The following is a 16643-nucleotide window of genomic DNA, read 5'->3' as shown; positions in this document are numbered from 1 at the left end:
TGATAGTTTAAGGGTCTAAAGTAAAGTTCTCCCTTTAAATTAATATTCTAACACTCTTCCCTCGTGTGTGAGCTCAAATTCCTCTCAATACGTAGAATATTTAACTGAAATAGAAGATAAATGACGGGGACAATATTCAAACTTAGGATCTTTAATATGATATTATATTAAATTACTAATTATTTTATAAGCTTAAATTTAGAAGTATTAATAAATTTAATTATTTAAATTAATATTTTAACATTGAATATTGATGTGACAATAGTTACATGTGCTTATGTAATCATGCTCAAGTAGATTGGGTCAACAAAAGCAAATAAGCAATCATGCAATTATAATATATCTTAAAAGGCAGCTAATATCCACCCACTCATGAATGTGACTATTACGTGTCAATTTAATAAATTAAATGAAAAGAAATTTCTCCGACCTATTAACAGGTGGCTTTCCCGACTAGGTGAGAAAGTAACTTTCAAACTTTGGTGAGTCATCATCAACATTTGATTCAGATCTACCAAGAAAGCGAAATACAGGTAAGGGGAAAGGATTGTTTGAGGCTCAAACCCCACCAGCCTACCTAAAATTGCATACCACCTACGCAAGTGAAGTGCCACAGCTGGAAAATTCTTCCATCTAATATGTTGTCACCCAACCCAATTTGACCACCCAATATATTCTGATTAATTATTTCATACGTTTTTATGAGGTAATATCAATCACCCAGTAAATAAAATTGCTAAGAAATGTACTCTTATTTATTAATTTAGATTTTTTGAATTAATGTTTCAGAGATCAATCATGAAGTGTAAGGACATCATGAGTATGCTCACAAATTTAAATAAAGATAACAAATGTGAAAAACAAATACATACTATGTCTGAGGAGAAAAAGGGCAATTTTGTGACATTGGGTTAATAATTCATATATGACTGTTATATAATTGAGATGACGTGATAATTATGAAAATCAGGTCTTGAAAATGTCATGTTATTCTAGTTGTATGGCAGTCATATAATAGTCTACTAAATAACATTACTCATTTCTCTATATAGCACTTATAATACAACCCACTTGCAAGTATGCTAACGAAAGAGTGTTGTGTTGTTATGGATATTAAAATTTTTACAATAAATAGATTTACAAACTAATGTGACAATCCATGATTGTTAAAATAATTAAACAAAAAAATTGACTTCCCAACTCAACAATATACTTTTAATCATTTTACTAATTAGGAACTATCACATCATCAATTTATAAAAAAATTATAATAAAAGTGTTAATATTCCAATAATTTTCATAATTAAATTTATAAAATCATAATTAGTATAATTAGCGGTTAAATTGTTAACCATATAATCTTAATCATTTCTACTACTACATCAATTTATCAATTTATAAAATAAAAGAAATAAAAAATTGTATTAATAGCCAGGGTATATTAATAGCCAATCATATTTTCAATAAATAAATCCACAAAAACATAAAAGAGCAACACTAACCTGGAACGTGGGAGCAGGGAACCTCGGTGCGTCCTTAATCGCCGCCAAGAGAGCATTCTCATCATTCCCAACGCATTGGGCTCTACCCTGGACCACCACCTGGGGCGTGAACATGGTGTCGAGTTTGAGGGCCTCCACGTAGGCCTTTTGTCTGACGGTCCACTGGCTCGACCCGAATGGGTCTTTCCAGCCCATGTAGTCCCAGTAGTCCACATGAAAGGCGAGCACCACCACCGGCGGCAGCTCCTGGCCGTCGAAGTCCCCCCTCCCCAGCCTCGACAACACCATCTCCGCCGCGGGCGACGTGGCGCAACCCTGCGACGAGAACAGCTCCACCAGCACAGCCCCGCCGCGCCGATCCTCCTCCGCCGCCACGTCAGCCGTCACGCTGCTCCGCTCCCCGGACGAGCACTTGTTCGAGGCACCTCCTTTGCCGAAGCAGGCGAATAAGCGACGCGGCATTTTGTGTCGTGGCGGCGAGAGAGAACCCAAATGCGTTTCGTATACAGAGGAATGTAAATTGGGGAGAGAGAAATGTGAAAAAAGAATGATCAAAGAAAGAGAAGTGAATGCAGTATTAGGAGAATACGAGAAAGGATGATGGGGAGAGAAAGGTGGCTAAGAAGATGCCGGGGAGGCTTCAAGTTTTAGGCTTTTTTGAATGCTTCGTATTTTCATATTTCTTTTTTTGGTATTTTTGTCTGATTTGTTAATTTTTCGGGAGGGAGAAAGAAAGGACACGACAAGTGTTGCGGCTGGCTTGCTTGGGGACCGTTGCGTGGCCGACACGGATTGTATTGTCGGTGCCACGTTGTTTGTCAGAAGTGGGTTGGATGTCAGTGAGGATCAGCAATACCAACCGCCACCATCGCCACCACATTTTACGTGGAGGGGTTTGACAAGGAATCCCAACTATAAATAAATAAATAGAGGAAATAGAAAAAGAACCCTCCGGCCACGTTATAGTGAAAGATCTTTATGATAGTGATATGAATATTGAATAGAGATCTTTACTTTAGTACCAAATCCTTGTTGTCAATTGATTAGAAAAAAGAGAAAAAAAAAGAAGAAGGTTCCCCTTGCCCCCAAATCGAACCACTTTTCCTATATCGTTCAACCAAAGAGAGAAACAAGCTATGGCCAGCTATGTTGTTGAAACAATCTGTAACATATATTTCAAAAGCTTAGATTTGTTACCACTATACAAGTATATATATTCTTTTATCATTGTGAAAGCAAATCTCAAATTGGGGTAAATTGAATAACGAGTGACCAATTGCCCATCTACTTTATAAATAAGATCCATTGCAATCGGGACTATAGGGCGCATGTACTTGTTCATCATCTGCCGTTCAACAACATCCTTCAATGACCCGCACAATTGAGAAGTCGTCTTGGTGGGCCTCTCTTTACCAGATGGCCCGTAGTAACGAGTCCATGGATTTTGGGCTCTTCTTATTTATGGCCCAAATGCGGGTCCTTTAAAATTGACCCTCAACAAAGTTCAAAAGAAAAACCAGTTTGGCCGAAATCTGCCACCAACAAATTTCAGCATAGAAGACAATAATAATCTTTGTAGAATTTAATAAAGAAAGGCTTGTAATCCCATGAATGACGCACTCCATCTCTAGCTACATACTCTAAAGTGGCTCTTTAACTTTGACCTTCTTTTACATTGGCTTGTTATGAACAAACTCGTTTGATCTCTGAAACTTCAGCTCTGATGAACTCACCAACCAAACCCCAAGGAGAGAAGCAAAAAATTTTTAAGCTCAAGAAAGATATACGTGACACCCTAAAAGTTAGTCACATATTATGAAGACGAATTACGCATATGTATCTGGGTTGATTACAAAGGTAGCTAATGGGTGATAATTTGCTTATTGATTCTTTACTATGTGAGACTGAGATTTATAAATGATTATTGAGAGTTTCAATTGTAACTTGACTAGTCATTGTAGAGTGAGTCCATGTAAGGCTAATGCTTTCTCTAGGTCGTTGCAAAATAGTCTTAAAGCAACTTAGTTACACCATGTGACGTTGAAGCATTGCTTGACATGGTTCTAATAGGACATTAAGGGTTTGAATGTAGAAGATTATGACACCGAAAAAAGATAGTCTCACATTGAATTGTCCATATGGAATGAGTGGATTATAGATGAGTTCTCTACTAGGTAAAAGCTGGCTTAATTTATAAATGATTGTAAAAAGCTCTAATTACAACTTGACTAATATTTTTGGAGTGATAATTCATATGTAGCTATCATTTTCTGTGAATTATTACAGTATATGACTATATGCTTTCTCTCTAGATTTTTCAGGATTCCACTCTTTTATCTCTAACTTAAAAAAATCATGCAAGACATAGTAGTTATAAGTACGGCAATAATTAGATTTAAATAAGCAATCCTAATTAAAATTCTCATAACCTCGCTCAAACAACGGTTGAGCAAAGGTCAAGTGAAATTTTTGGTTTTACATGGAACTTGCATGCTCGAGCAAGATCGAGGGAATAGTCATAAAATGCAAATCTTAAACAAAGTTTTGAATTTGACTCACTCTAACTCAACATGTATCTATTGCAATTCAAATGACCACTAAGGGTGGTAGTTTAATGGTATTAAGGGAATTTTCGTGAGGTTGGGCATGCACTAGGGCCTGAGTTTGACTCTCGTAATAGAAATCCCTTAACCTATTAGTATTAGTCACCTTGAGTCCCATTGATGTCCTGGTGGGGCAGGTGTTAAGCTATGGCTCGGTTGGTCTTGAAGAAGCGTCTGTGATTCCCACCATTTAGGCCCTTCTTGAGCGGCGCCCCGCAGGTGGGTGTTACTATGGTTACACCCAACTAAGATAGCTACAATTGGCCTCCCTCTCCAACCTTTTTATCTAGGAAAAAAAAAATAATAATAATGACTTACATGTACACCCTATGACTTGCCAACTCGAAATACCCTAAAAATACATTTCCATCTCTTTCTTTCCAGACAAAACATAAACAGCGTACAGTATCATATGGTGTACTAAACACTTGACCCATTATTCATCTATTTCTGCCACATGGCCACGATTTAAACTGGCCCCACAAAGCCTTCTTTGAAGTCGATTAATTACCAAGATTCCTGTTGTTAATTAAATCACATAACAAACATGGAATCATCACGTGGTATCACAAAATCTGGAACTTTCTGGCACAAAGGCATGATTCTCAACTGTCTCATCCTTTGATTCCTTTCACGTTGTTTCAAGCAAAAGTGACTGCATAACAACTCGACAAATTCTTACGGTTCCACCATATCCTGCCAGCCGACACACGGCCAAACGTTATTTGACAATCCACAAAAAAGAACCACGTGTCCAAGATAAAGTAGGACCATAAAATCCTAGTAAATTTCCTTGCACCTGCACTCCATGGCAAATGTGCTTATTAATTTATTTTCTAAAACCGAGTAATGCTATATATATTTCCTATCTCTTAAATTTATGTGACGTATTGGATTGAACTTTTAAAGACGTATCGGATTGAAGTTTTAAATATCTCATTTAAAAATTAATTTGTGTCCAATAAAAAAAAAAATCTTTTATAATATTTAAAATTGTACTTAATATGGTATGTTCTAAGAACTGTTCAAATGAGCAGACATAATTAGTGTATGGAGATTAATTTTTTGGTTGAAAACTCTTATCTTAATAAATAAAGCTTAACGCATTGAATATTTAATTAAAATAAAAGGTGAATGATCGACAAAAGTCAAAATAACTTAAATTAATAAAAATTAATAATTTAATAATTTAATTTATATTATAATAAATTAATCCAGTGGGCTCACCAAACGGCCAATGGCATAATTCCACAGCATCTGTTGGCAACCCCACACAAAGAGATAAAAATACGTGGCTGGCCCTTTTGTTTTTATGACAAAGCATGTACGTGGCTGACCCATTAGCACCAGCCTCTTCATTATTCCAAACTCTTTATAATCTCGACCACTCCCATCTTACCCTCATCCACAAACTATTGTCTCCGTATTAATTTGCTTGTTTTCTTTAAGTGTTTGAGAGAGAAAATTAGATATTTCCTGTATCAGCTAGCCATGCTTGAAGGAAAAGCAGTGATTGGGGAGACTGATATGCTCCAAACCATGCAGCAAGATGCCCTTGAGCTTGCAGCAAAAGCTCTTGACATTTTCGATGTCACTGAGGCCACTGAAATCGCCCGCTCCATTAAAAAGGTATAGCTCCAATTTTATGTCTTCTACATGTTGGTCGCCCCGCCTGCCTTTTTTGACAAAAAAAAAAAAAAATCTTCCACATGTTATTGCATGGAGTTAATTTGCACTCTCTCTTCACTAACACCCTAACCTGAAAACCTTTGTTTATTTATTTATTATTTTTTTTATAACAGGAGTATTGGGTTCGTCCCGACTAGATATTAGGAATACCGTGTAAAACGCTCCTCCTCTTGAATTGGGTAAAGTTTGAACTTTTGCCTCTGAGTATAGTCCTAAAGAATTGTTTGCAGTCAAGGAAATCAAGCTTTAGACGTGATGCTTCACGAGGCACTAAAGCCAAATAACTTACCACTCAAGCCAAACCCTAAGGGTTGCCAAAAAGCCTTTTTAATTGCCTGAAATTTGATATGCATGCTGTAGATCGAGTGAGTGACTTCCCAAAAGATCCATGAAAGTATGCATGCAGGTGGAACTTTGGCATGATGATTGGTCTTATGGCTTATTGATTTGGGTTGTATTATTGCAGGAATTTGATGGAACATATGGGCCTGGGTGGCAATGCATTGTAGGGACAGATTTCGGTTCGTTTGTGACCCATTGCTCTGGGTGTTTCATCTATTTTTCCGTAGGCAGCCTTTCAATTTTGCTCTTCAGGGGCTCTGCGGGTCAAGAAGCTGAGACTAACCAGTTTCCAGCCTTTGAGCCAGTGAAAGCATGATAGTTTCTTCTCATTTACTGCTGTTCTTGTATCCTATGTCTTCGTTGTGAAGAAAGATGTTTAAGGAATCCAATATTCTAACGCCCATGCACCAATCTTTATTTTCATATTCCAATTTTGTTTTTGGTCATGGAAGTTTGTTCTCAGCCCAAGCTGCACCTGAAAGTTGAAGATTTTTTTGAATTTGGAAGAAAATAGAGTGTAGTTAAAATAATTGTCATTAACCATAATAGCATTTGAATAAACAAGTCACACAAAAGAAAGAAAAGTTCCTACAAATTAAGAGGATAAAACTGATAAACCAAAGAAGGTGTAATTTACTAAGATAGCACAAGAGTTTTATTGTTGGAGGAGGATAAAAATGGGGAAAATGTGCGCCTCAAGCTAGATAGCACTGTACGTATGAGTGGCTTCTAATATCAGGTAAACATGAACTACATATTCTCAAATATATTTTCTCTTATAAGTTCCAGTCTAGTATACAATGTTATCCTAACTTGGAATTGTCAATTCTCCATTCTCTCTTTTCCCTTTTATTATTTTTATTTATTGAAATTGATCTGAGAGTGAATTAAAATATCATGTCAATATAGTAGCTAGGAATAGGATGGAAGTGTGATGGAAGGACGTATAGTAGCATTCCTCTATAAGGTTTACTGATTAAAGTCCTATGCTAATATATCGATCGAATAATTGGGATCTAGGGAGGGAAGGAGGGGATGGGGGTCCCTCCGTCAAAAAAGAAAAAAACTAGCCTCTAAATTTGTATATATATATATATGGTCTTTTTTTTAAAAAAAGAAAAAAATTTATTTCCTAAACCGTGTTTTGAGAAGATTCTCCCAAATTTCAAAAGCTCCCAATTTCACCAATTGAACTTTCAATTTAATGCAATTTACCCTCTCCGTCAATTTTTGCTGTTAAACCCTAACGGAAACCCCTAAAAAGACTAATCTACCATTTGATTTCCGTTGTTTTAACAAAAAAAAAAAAAAGTGAAGAAAAAAAAAGGATAACTTTTTTTTTAATTTTTAATTTGAATTAAGGGTAAATTTAAAATTTTATAAAAAAAATCAGGGGTATAATCATCATTTTATCACTTTTAACGTTTAAAATTTGACAAATATGGTACATTGTATCAAATTGAAAGTTTAGGGTGTGAAATTGTGAGCTTTTAAAACTTGGGAGGTTTTTTTAAAATGTGTGATAATTCAAGGGTCCAAAGTGAAGCTTCTCATTTATTTTATTAGTGATGGCTCTCTTTAATACCAGAGTAAATTAAAGGCTAAATGAAGAATAATAAAATATTAAAAAAAAGAATAATAATAATAAAATATTTATAAAAGATATGCCATGGTCCTCTTGTTGGAATTAAACATGGTTAGCTGCAAAGGTGTCCAATCAATTAGGAGTTGAGATATATGACATTTTGCTCTTTTGTTAAGGAGGTTGATATCTCAAGAAGTCTTTTAGTGAGACCATAATATAATGTGTTGAGATACCACTTATCTCAAAAGTTTAATCTTATAAATTTGGGTTCAACTATGCTGGGAATTGGGCTGTTCAAACAACAGCCCACCATATAATTATTGGGGTTATCCCACATCGGTGTTGGAATGGGCTAGTGGTTAGTTTATAAGTGTGAGGGAAAGCATCACCTCTTGAGCTAGCTTTGGGGTTGAGATAGGCTTAGGACCATCCAACACTCGTATCAGAGTCCAGATTTACCAATAAGTCTCCACCCAACAGTCCACAGGAGAAACAAGTTGTCGCTACTTCGACCTAGGGCCCGATGTGTGAGGGTGAGATTGTGAGAATTATCCCACATTGGTTGTTGAAAGGGTTGGTGGTCAATTTATAAGTGTGAGGGAAAGCCTCACCCTTTTGCTTTTGCGGTTAAGAGAGGCCCAAGACCAGCTCAGATTTGACCTGCATGGGCCAACAGATTTGGCTATTAGGTCGAGACTTGTTAGTAAACTTAGACTTTGATACCAGTGTTAGGTGGTCTTGTGCCTCTCTCAACCCCAAAAGCTAGCTCAAGAAGTGAAGCTTTTACTCACACTTATAAACAGACCATGAGCCCCTTCCATAACCAATGTGAAATAACTTCAACAATAATCTAGGCCTCGGAGACACTATAAGCCCACTATAAACCTATTGCCCCCAACACTCAAAGGAATAGATATAGACCTAGTAGAAGTCTTTCGAGGCCTCTTGTAGATAACAATGAGCACCTAAATCCCAGCCTTGAGAATCTCGGGACTCATCCCAGGATAGCGCCGACAGGAAGGAATAAGCCAAAAAATTTTGAGGTTTCTAGGTCTCATTCATGTGGGATCTTTTTTTTTGGACTCTCTTGTAACAATCTATCCCAATTCAGAAACAAACAACTGATTTAAGCATCGAAGCTATTTTCGCCCACCGACACATCCCCGCAAGCTTTTGGTGTTTACTTTTTCTATTTTACAGGTCATAAACTGAAACTTTTATATTATTCACTATCACTTACAACATCTTTCCGGCATGGGACTCAAACCATTTTACATTCACACGTATATATTCAACAATTATAATTGATGTCACCAAATTGAGGCGGCCTCAAAAATTCCCCATTATGATTGACCTTATAAGTACTTTTAAGATCCAAGAAGCCCATGTTTTCTTCTATCCAATACACATATAAAGCTTTAATATGATTTCAAAAGTCGAAATCATCTTGATTTGGCTTTGGTGAAGTCAACAAAGCTGTATAAAGCCGGAGCCTGTCCTCTCCCATCGAAGAACACCGAGACACCGGCCTCCTTGGCCGGATAAAAGACAGAGAGGTTAGCGTGAGGCGGTGCTTATATCTCCTCCAGGCCAATTGGATTGCCACCGCCGCCCAAGTTCTCCATCCCGGTGAATAATATCTGGCGCTTCTCTTAACCTTCTCGTTCACAAATGTGTAACGAAAATGCTGCGTAACATATTTCACATCATCTGCTTCCAGGCCAAATGCTTCAGTGGTTTCGAGAGTTACGAGTGTTGACGAAGATGGCGGTAGTCTTTCGATGAAGGGTCTTCTGAGACACCATGAAAGAAGCTCGTCGCCGCTGAAGTTTCCGGGGCCTAACATGCAGCAACTTTTCACGCCGTCTCGAAGAACTTGGCTGCTTTGAAGGTGACCTCTTACTATAAATAGCATTCTTTGAACTGGGTCTCCCTCACTAGTTATCTACATTAATCTTAATATGAGTTATGTTTGCTTGCTTGGCGATTATATATATATATATATATATATATATAGTATTAATATTCGTATTTAAAGTCTTGGAATTAGGAAGTTAATTACCGTTTCTCCCTTGGTGAATATGAGGGACTTCACACGGTCACATATGTTCTCGAGGACCAGATCATCCATGTGCTGGAACAATGGCACCTGAAACAGATTTGAGCAAGTTACCACTTGTAATCTTTTAGCACGTGCAGCCAATCCTTTTCTTTTTTCCTTTTACTGTCACCTAAAATTCTTCAAATCAATTTATAAAACCTGTCATGTATTTCTGAGCAGATAAGAAACAGTTTTATTAAAAAATAATGTTTTTATTACATGCTAATAAAAAAATGATGTACTTTCTCATATGGTAAAGGAGATGCATTATTTTTTAATAAAACTCAGCTTTTAGGAAATTTATATTCGTTCAACAATCTATGTATGACCCAGCTCGATAAGAAGAATATATATATATATATTATATATATATATATATATATATATAGATTAAATTGACATGTGTTAAAAATGTATGTATCTAGTGTTACCTGTCTGACCAAGTCCAAGCAGAGGTGGTACTTGATGTCCCTCCGAAGGCCTTCAGGGAGGTTACGTATCATCTGGCACTCATCAACTCCACGCATTGCGGCCCATCGATGCCGCTCATAGTTGCGCACTCGATGCCGGAACCCCTGCGGCAACTGCCTCTTTTTCATCCACCACTCTATATTCCTCATTTTCAATTGCATTGCTTGCTTCTTCGACGTTGTTGCGTGCAAGAACACCTGCACAGATTATTACCATATTACATTATAATGACTATATTTGTTATTATCAGCAAAATAATAATAATAATTCCTTCTTGGTTTCTCAAGTGGTGGAACATGCATGGCCATGTTCTTGAAATTCGGCCAGAACCGTACGTTTGACTGAAGCAATGAGGCAAAAGAATTATTGCCCAAGTCTAGAAAGAATTTCCCTCGCATGTAATTCAAGAGAGAATTTCTTAGCAAACAAATCAAGTCTCCAAACTGCAGTAGTCTCTGCTATGCCTCAAGTAACAACGAAAGATGAATTAAAAGACCTGTGCGAAGAATTGATGCTAAAAGTCAATGATCAAGTACAAATCTCCCTAACCTCTTCAACCTCATCATCCACAAGTAGATGACTGAGGTCAATCCATATCTCAATTCAATCTACCAAGATTCCCAAGATCCTTACGATGATCTTGACAAAATGTGAATTTTTAGAAGTAAATAATGGCTAGCAAAGTCACCATGTGAAGTTTCGAAAATAAAGTTGCAAACCCATTTGAGTTTCCAGAAGAAAAGACTAAAGTAAATAAGTGAAGCCGTAGAAGTTCGGGAGGAAAAGGGTGAAACTGCATACTCATGTAAAATTTCAAAAAGAAAAGATGGACGTAAACAAGTAATTCATTGACAAATTACCATTCATGAACAGTATCATTAGATCTATATGAAGTTTCAAAAGAAAATACAAAATTCAAGTTCGGTGTCTCCCTGACAAGAAAAGACAAAAGTAAACAGTATCTTTTGATAAGTAACTATTCATAAACAGTACCCAATAAATTACTGTTCATGCACAGTGTCTTTTGATAATTTTCATGTATCCCATGTTATTCTTCAAATCAAATACTTTGTAATATATATATATATATATATATATTAACATACAAATTTTTGTTTTTATTTTGCTATATCATATGTTTAATTTACTGTATGGTTAAAAATTAGGCATTACCTTGATATTTCCGATCAACATGGTGACGAGAAGGAGTCCACTGGTGAGAACGATGATATTGAAAACAACTTCTAACCATTCTGTGGTGCTCTCCAAGTTCCCAAAGGTGCTGCTCATAAAAAAATAACAAAAATGATTAGTGACGTCACTAATAATAAAGGTTGATGTAATTATTTACAAGTCAACATTTAATCAAAAAAGGTTCAAAAAAATAAATGATTTGAACATTTGGGCACCCTCGAAAAGGTTCATGATGCCCATCCAAAGTCTGTTTTACCCACATGCATGTGCATGAAAAAGACATAACGTAGAAGCCAATACACGGGTGATTAGACGGGTCAAAAGGGATGCACATAAGCCAAATCTTTAGGCATATATAGTCTTGCTTTAAACTAATCCCACTAATTCAATAACTGTTTGAAATTATTGTTTATGCTCCTTCTCTTTTCTTTTTCTCACCAGAGTGCCCATGAAGTACGAGGAAATGAAATTATTTATAGAGATGTGTTTGACTTCTTTTCTTGCACATTTTTTTGTTCATTTTTGTTAAAAAATAAAAAATAAAAAAAAATAAAATTACGGTGACCCATAAATTCAATGATAGATTTAAAAGAAAGATGAATAAGAAATGTATAAGAGAATGAAACCAAACATTTCTCTTTAACACAAAAAAAGGGGGGAAAACTTCACAAAACCCCCATGAACTTTTTAGGGTTTTGAAACTACCTCCTTAAAGTTCAAAAAATTTCAATTTAAGATATCTAACATTCAATTTTTTGCAATCCCCCCTATATTAAGACTTTCCGTTAAATATTTTTAAAATTATCAAAATACTCCCCTTTTTTTAATAAAAAGATTTGCAAAGATTCAGGTGCATGTAGGTCTTTTTTCAAATTTCATTAAATCTTGACCAACGCCTACTCTATGCAATATAGGGGTATTTTGGGAATTTTAAAAAAATTTAACGGAGAGGGAACATTGCAAAAAATTGAAAGTTCGATATCCTAAATTGAAAGTTTTTGAACTTTAATGGGCTAATTTCAAAACGCGTAAAAATTAATGGGATTTTTTGAAGTTTTCAAAAAAAAAAAAAAATGATGATGTATATATGAGTGGGTGTACCTGAGGGTCATTAGGCCCCAAAAGATGGGAAAAAGGATCTTCTCTAAGCGGCTATCGTTGGCAACAAGTTGAACAGTCCATTTATAAGCTCCATAATTGTAATTATCGGCACTTTCTAAGCATGTAGACCTTGCGTTTTTGTTCTCAGCCCAATCAAGTCGGGATCTGTCTCTCACCATGCTCGCAGTTCCGTAATAGATAGGTTCTTTACAAGATAGTATTCTTAAGCCACAGCTACTTGTTGCTCCACATTGCTCTTTCAGGCACTTTGCAGATCTTTGGATTCCTAGCAAGTACCAACATGCTCCCGCTGCCTGACAAATATGGTCTCAAAAAAGAAGACAATTTGTGAAACACGTTGACAGCATTTGGATCCATGAAATCTACTTCATTATTAGTAGTTGTACAAGACACATGAAGAAAATTGGCAAAACTCTGTGTTCATATAGTGGTTAATATAGAGTGGTTAATATAGAGTGCATAATATAAATTAAATGATTAAATTTATTTATTTTTATTAGCTTAACTTTTTGGAGTATAGTAAGTGGTGATTTAGTAGAAAATGTTTGGGTTACTACAAAAATTGATCATAAGCCAAAATCTTTGATTAATTATGAACTATCACATTTTAATGACCCAAGAAAATTCCTAAAGTGGTCAGAGCATGTACTAGGGCGTAAGTTCAAATCTCTGCAATGGCGAATTCTTACATATGCCTTATTAGTACTAGTCACCTTGGATTCTCATTGATGCTTTGGTGGGGCTGGATCAGGCTATGGCTCAGTCGGACTTGAGTAAGTGTTTTCAGTTCTCATCGTCTAAACCCCTCATGTGCTGCTACGTACTATGGTCACGCCTAAGTAGAATAATCACAATTGGTCTCTCCCACCATTCATATAGTATAATTGGATCCAAACTTATAAACTCAAGTTGTTGGGTTAAGTGGTGTTTCAGCGTACTATATTTGGCCTCACTGAAAGACTTAATTTGTAAGTGTAAATTTTCCTAACAGTACAAAACTTCTCTATATATGTGGATAATAATTGAGGAGTCTTTTGGTTCAAAGGTTTTCACATGTGATACAAGGCAATTAACTCTTGATAGGTTGGTTTACAAATATTACTTTACTATACAGCTCCACATATATGTACAATTCGTACGTTCAAAATGTAACGCATACTAATTAATTCGCCGCATTTCTTGGCAATGGGAAAACTTTTTCCCGTCACATGGATCACGATACCCCCCACTAGGTTTACTTTTATGCCTTGAGAAACTTTGTCACATCTGATCTTTGTCTTATTTATCTTAATTTCTCTTTTTTGTCTGTTTAATGGGCCACTTTTTCTACCTTTTAGTGTACTAAATGTAAGACTTGAACTTTAAGTATGGTACCCTATTGCAGGATTAAAATAAAGAGCTTTATTAATTAATCTTTTTACCTTAGATTACATCGATATTCTCTATTTTTTTATTCTCTCTAGGGAAAAGAAGGGAGCTAATTATAAAGCTTTTTTGTTGACAAGATCTTGAATTTGTTCAACTAATATTGTTCCTTCAACTCCGATCGACCGCCAAAAAAAAAGGACAATAACTTTCACATGTATGCATATAGAAAAGTAAAATATTATTGCAGCGGAAAAAGGTAAACTTACATGAGAGGCTACAAAATATGCGATCAAGTTGAGGGCTATTCCCCACCAAACTGTTCCAAAAATGTAGCCGGAGAAGTTTTGCATGCGGCGCAGGAGGCAGACAGAGTGGTAGATCTTTGGCAGATACTGGAACAGAAATATTATTAAGAATACTGTCATCACAATAGTTACTTCCCCTCTTTCCAGAAGAGAGGGAATTGCCACCCATAAGACAACCTGCGATATATATATGTCCATTTTGTTAGTGGTAGAAGGCTAGAAGCATAATATATATATATATATATGTAACTCTCTTTCTTTACTTTCTTATTTTATTTTTAATATGAATGAATTTGAAGCATAATATATTAATATATGCGGAGGCGGAGCCAAGGTGTTCAGAGGGAGCATATGACTGCTGGCCCACCAAGTTAAAATATACATAGTAATGTTGGATTCAATATTCAAAGGGGTATAATATATAGTTTTTTTTTTTTTGAAGTGGATTATAATATATAGTTGTTGTTAGTTAGTTATTTACTTATTAATTTGATTTGTGAATAGGTTGTTTGGACAACTAGAATTTGTTCATTATTTAAAATTCAGATGAGCTACATCATGAAAACGTGGATATGATGATAGTCAAATATTTTGAACACTATTAAAACTCCTAGCAGAGTTTTAACATGCCAAGACCAAATTAAATCTAAGATATAATTTTGCCTAAATTTAACTTCTAGCTCTTCGCAACTGAATATATGTTGGGAATTAACTTTTAGTAGTGAATATATATAAATGTTCTTCCATCATTTTCCGCTTTCATGAAAATTAGATAATTAATGCACGAATCAAAAAAATAATAATTAATTAATGCACACACCAAACCAAAAAGTAAATAATAAATGAATTTAAAAAAAATATCATTTTGATTTTTCTTTTATATAAATTCTGCCTTGTCTTTTAAAGTATTTACTCCCTTAACATTTCTCTTCTTAATATCAAGGAGATCATATACACACAGAAATTAATAAGTAACCCTCTCATACTTCCATATTTCCAATTTTAACCCTGGTGAAGATGAGGAAAAGACAACTGTATTCTGCATGGATAAAACAACTAGAAAGCGTCACGCACTTGTCATCCGCTCAAACACACAAGCTTACAAAAAAAACCCTCAACCAAAATGGTATGTATGTATGTATGTATCATGTATGTGTGGCTGTAACTCAAATATCAGATAAAATGATGATGAATATCATATATATATATATATAACAGAAATTCTCACCTGTGGCAGAGGCAAAATGACAAAGAGATCGAAGAGAAAGCCTCTCTTGGCCTTCAAGTAGCGGAGAGCGACGGTGCGAGGACAGGTGTCCCGGAGCCCCGCCGTGGCGCCAACGGCGAAGGAGCGGTTAGCCATCTTGAGCTGCAACCACATGTTCCAGATGTGCAACGCGTCGGTCATGCAACGAAGCACGGTGACGGTGATGGCGAACCAACCGTCGATGAAGAGGCACATGCACGTGTCGCTTATGGAGAGCGCGTAGAAGAAGAGAGGGTCTAGAAAGAGCCCCGTGGCGCACACCAGGAGGAACACCCTGTTCCATTCTTGAACCCACTTGGCTCGAGGGTCCAACACCTGCCCTAGCGACCACCCTTCTCCCCGCCGAGGTCCGAACATGAAGTAGATGTTTTTGCAGTCGCCATTCGAGCTTCCATTCTCGCCCTTCTCCTCTTCTTCCTCTTCGCTAACTTCTTCTCCTTCCTCGTCTTCTTCTTCAATATCGCTGCTCTGATAGTCATCCGTCATGTACTGCATGCGTGAAGCATTCGAGATTTCTTGCACACTAGCCATGGAGGGAGAGAGAGAGAGAGAGAGAGTATCTTTAAGGGAAATAATTAGCAGAGATTTTTGAGGTGAAATGAAGAGAGTCTATAAAGGACGCAATAATTGGAGAGGTGGAACTTGGGAGAGATAGGAAGGAATTTGTTGAATGTACCAAATTGTCCTCCAGTTCTGATCCACTCTGGCTGTTTAATTTGCAACCTTTAACTAATAAATATGTAGATGACAAATGCTACTTTCTTTTTTTTTTTTTTCAACTTACTCACCTCATGATGTGGCATATGGCTATTTTCTGTAATTAATTTTAAGAAATAAAAATAAAAATAAAAATAAACCTAAAGAGCATAACTTACAAATACAAGCATATTCACCACATATTCTTACGATCGAATGAGGAATTGCTGGAAGCGTACTCCTTATAAATTTTTTTAGAGTTCTCTTAGAGTACTCATCGTAAATGTAAAGAAGGCTTTTAAAATTATCAATAGATGAAAAATCAATAAATCACATCTCAAATTCAACGGTAATTTTAAAAGCTTTATCACATTTGAGATAACTTTAAAATGATTCTA

General features: G+C 36.0%; 3 protein-coding genes across 3 annotated transcripts; 1 reads left to right on the top strand and 2 right to left on the bottom strand.

Annotated features, from left to right (window-relative positions):
- Positions 1-47: 47 nt before the first annotated feature.
- On the bottom strand, positions 48-2317 carry LOC132174503 (uncharacterized). Its single transcript, XM_059586152.1, has 2 exons — positions 1503-2317; positions 48-104 (listed from the first exon to the last, which is right to left on the bottom strand). Exons 1-2 carry the CDS (start codon positions 1962-1964, stop codon positions 48-50), a joined length of 519 nt encoding a protein of 172 aa, XP_059442135.1. The 5' UTR covers positions 1965-2317.
- A 3188-nt stretch (positions 2318-5505) lies between these two features.
- Positions 5506-6559, top strand: LOC132175961 (uncharacterized). Its single transcript, XM_059588062.1, has 2 exons — positions 5506-5734; positions 6261-6559. Exons 1-2 carry the CDS (start codon positions 5597-5599, stop codon positions 6450-6452), a joined length of 330 nt encoding a protein of 109 aa, XP_059444045.1. The 5' UTR covers positions 5506-5596; the 3' UTR covers positions 6453-6559.
- A 2450-nt stretch (positions 6560-9009) lies between these two features.
- LOC132174634 (cyclic nucleotide-gated ion channel 4) lies at positions 9010-16202 on the bottom strand. Its single transcript, XM_059586264.1, has 7 exons — positions 15511-16202; positions 14244-14459; positions 12589-12902; positions 11467-11575; positions 10254-10490; positions 9784-9870; positions 9010-9666 (listed from the first exon to the last, which is right to left on the bottom strand). Exons 1-7 carry the CDS (start codon positions 16078-16080, stop codon positions 9151-9153), a joined length of 2049 nt encoding a protein of 682 aa, XP_059442247.1. The 5' UTR covers positions 16081-16202; the 3' UTR covers positions 9010-9150.
- Positions 16203-16643: the final 441 nt, after the last annotated feature.

This window comes from Corylus avellana, chromosome ca3, assembly GCF_901000735.1.
Source record: "Corylus avellana chromosome ca3, CavTom2PMs-1.0".
NCBI lineage: Eukaryota > Viridiplantae > Streptophyta > Magnoliopsida > Fagales > Betulaceae > Corylus > Corylus avellana.
Note: the sequence above shows the minus strand (reverse complement) of the source record. Positions and strands in the feature narration are given on the sequence as shown.

Bases quoted from the DNA above. Each gene is read 5' to 3' on its own strand.
- LOC132174503 (XM_059586152.1), bottom strand. From the start codon at position 1,964: ATGCCGCGTCGCTTATTCGCCTGCTTCGGCAAAGGAGGTGCCTCGAAC. The intron at 105-1,502 runs GTTAGTGTTGCT...CTTCTATTTCAG, and splicing joins TCCCTGCTCCCACGTTCCAG to TTAAATATTCTACGTATTGA.
- LOC132175961 (XM_059588062.1), top strand. From the start codon at position 5,597: ATGCTTGAAGGAAAAGCAGTGATTGGGGAGACTGATATGCTCCAAACC. The intron at 5,735-6,260 runs GTATAGCTCCAA...GTATTATTGCAG, and splicing joins TCGCCCGCTCCATTAAAAAG to GAATTTGATGGAACATATGG.
- LOC132174634 (XM_059586264.1), bottom strand. From the start codon at position 16,080: ATGGCTAGTGTGCAAGAAATCTCGAATGCTTCACGCATGCAGTACATG. The intron at 11,576-12,588 runs GTACACCCACTC...TTTTATGAGCAG, and splicing joins TGGGGCCTAATGACCCTCAG to CACCTTTGGGAACTTGGAGA. The intron at 9,871-10,253 runs GTAACACTAGAT...AATCTGTTTCAG, and splicing joins GCTTGGACTTGGTCAGACAG to GTGCCATTGTTCCAGCACAT.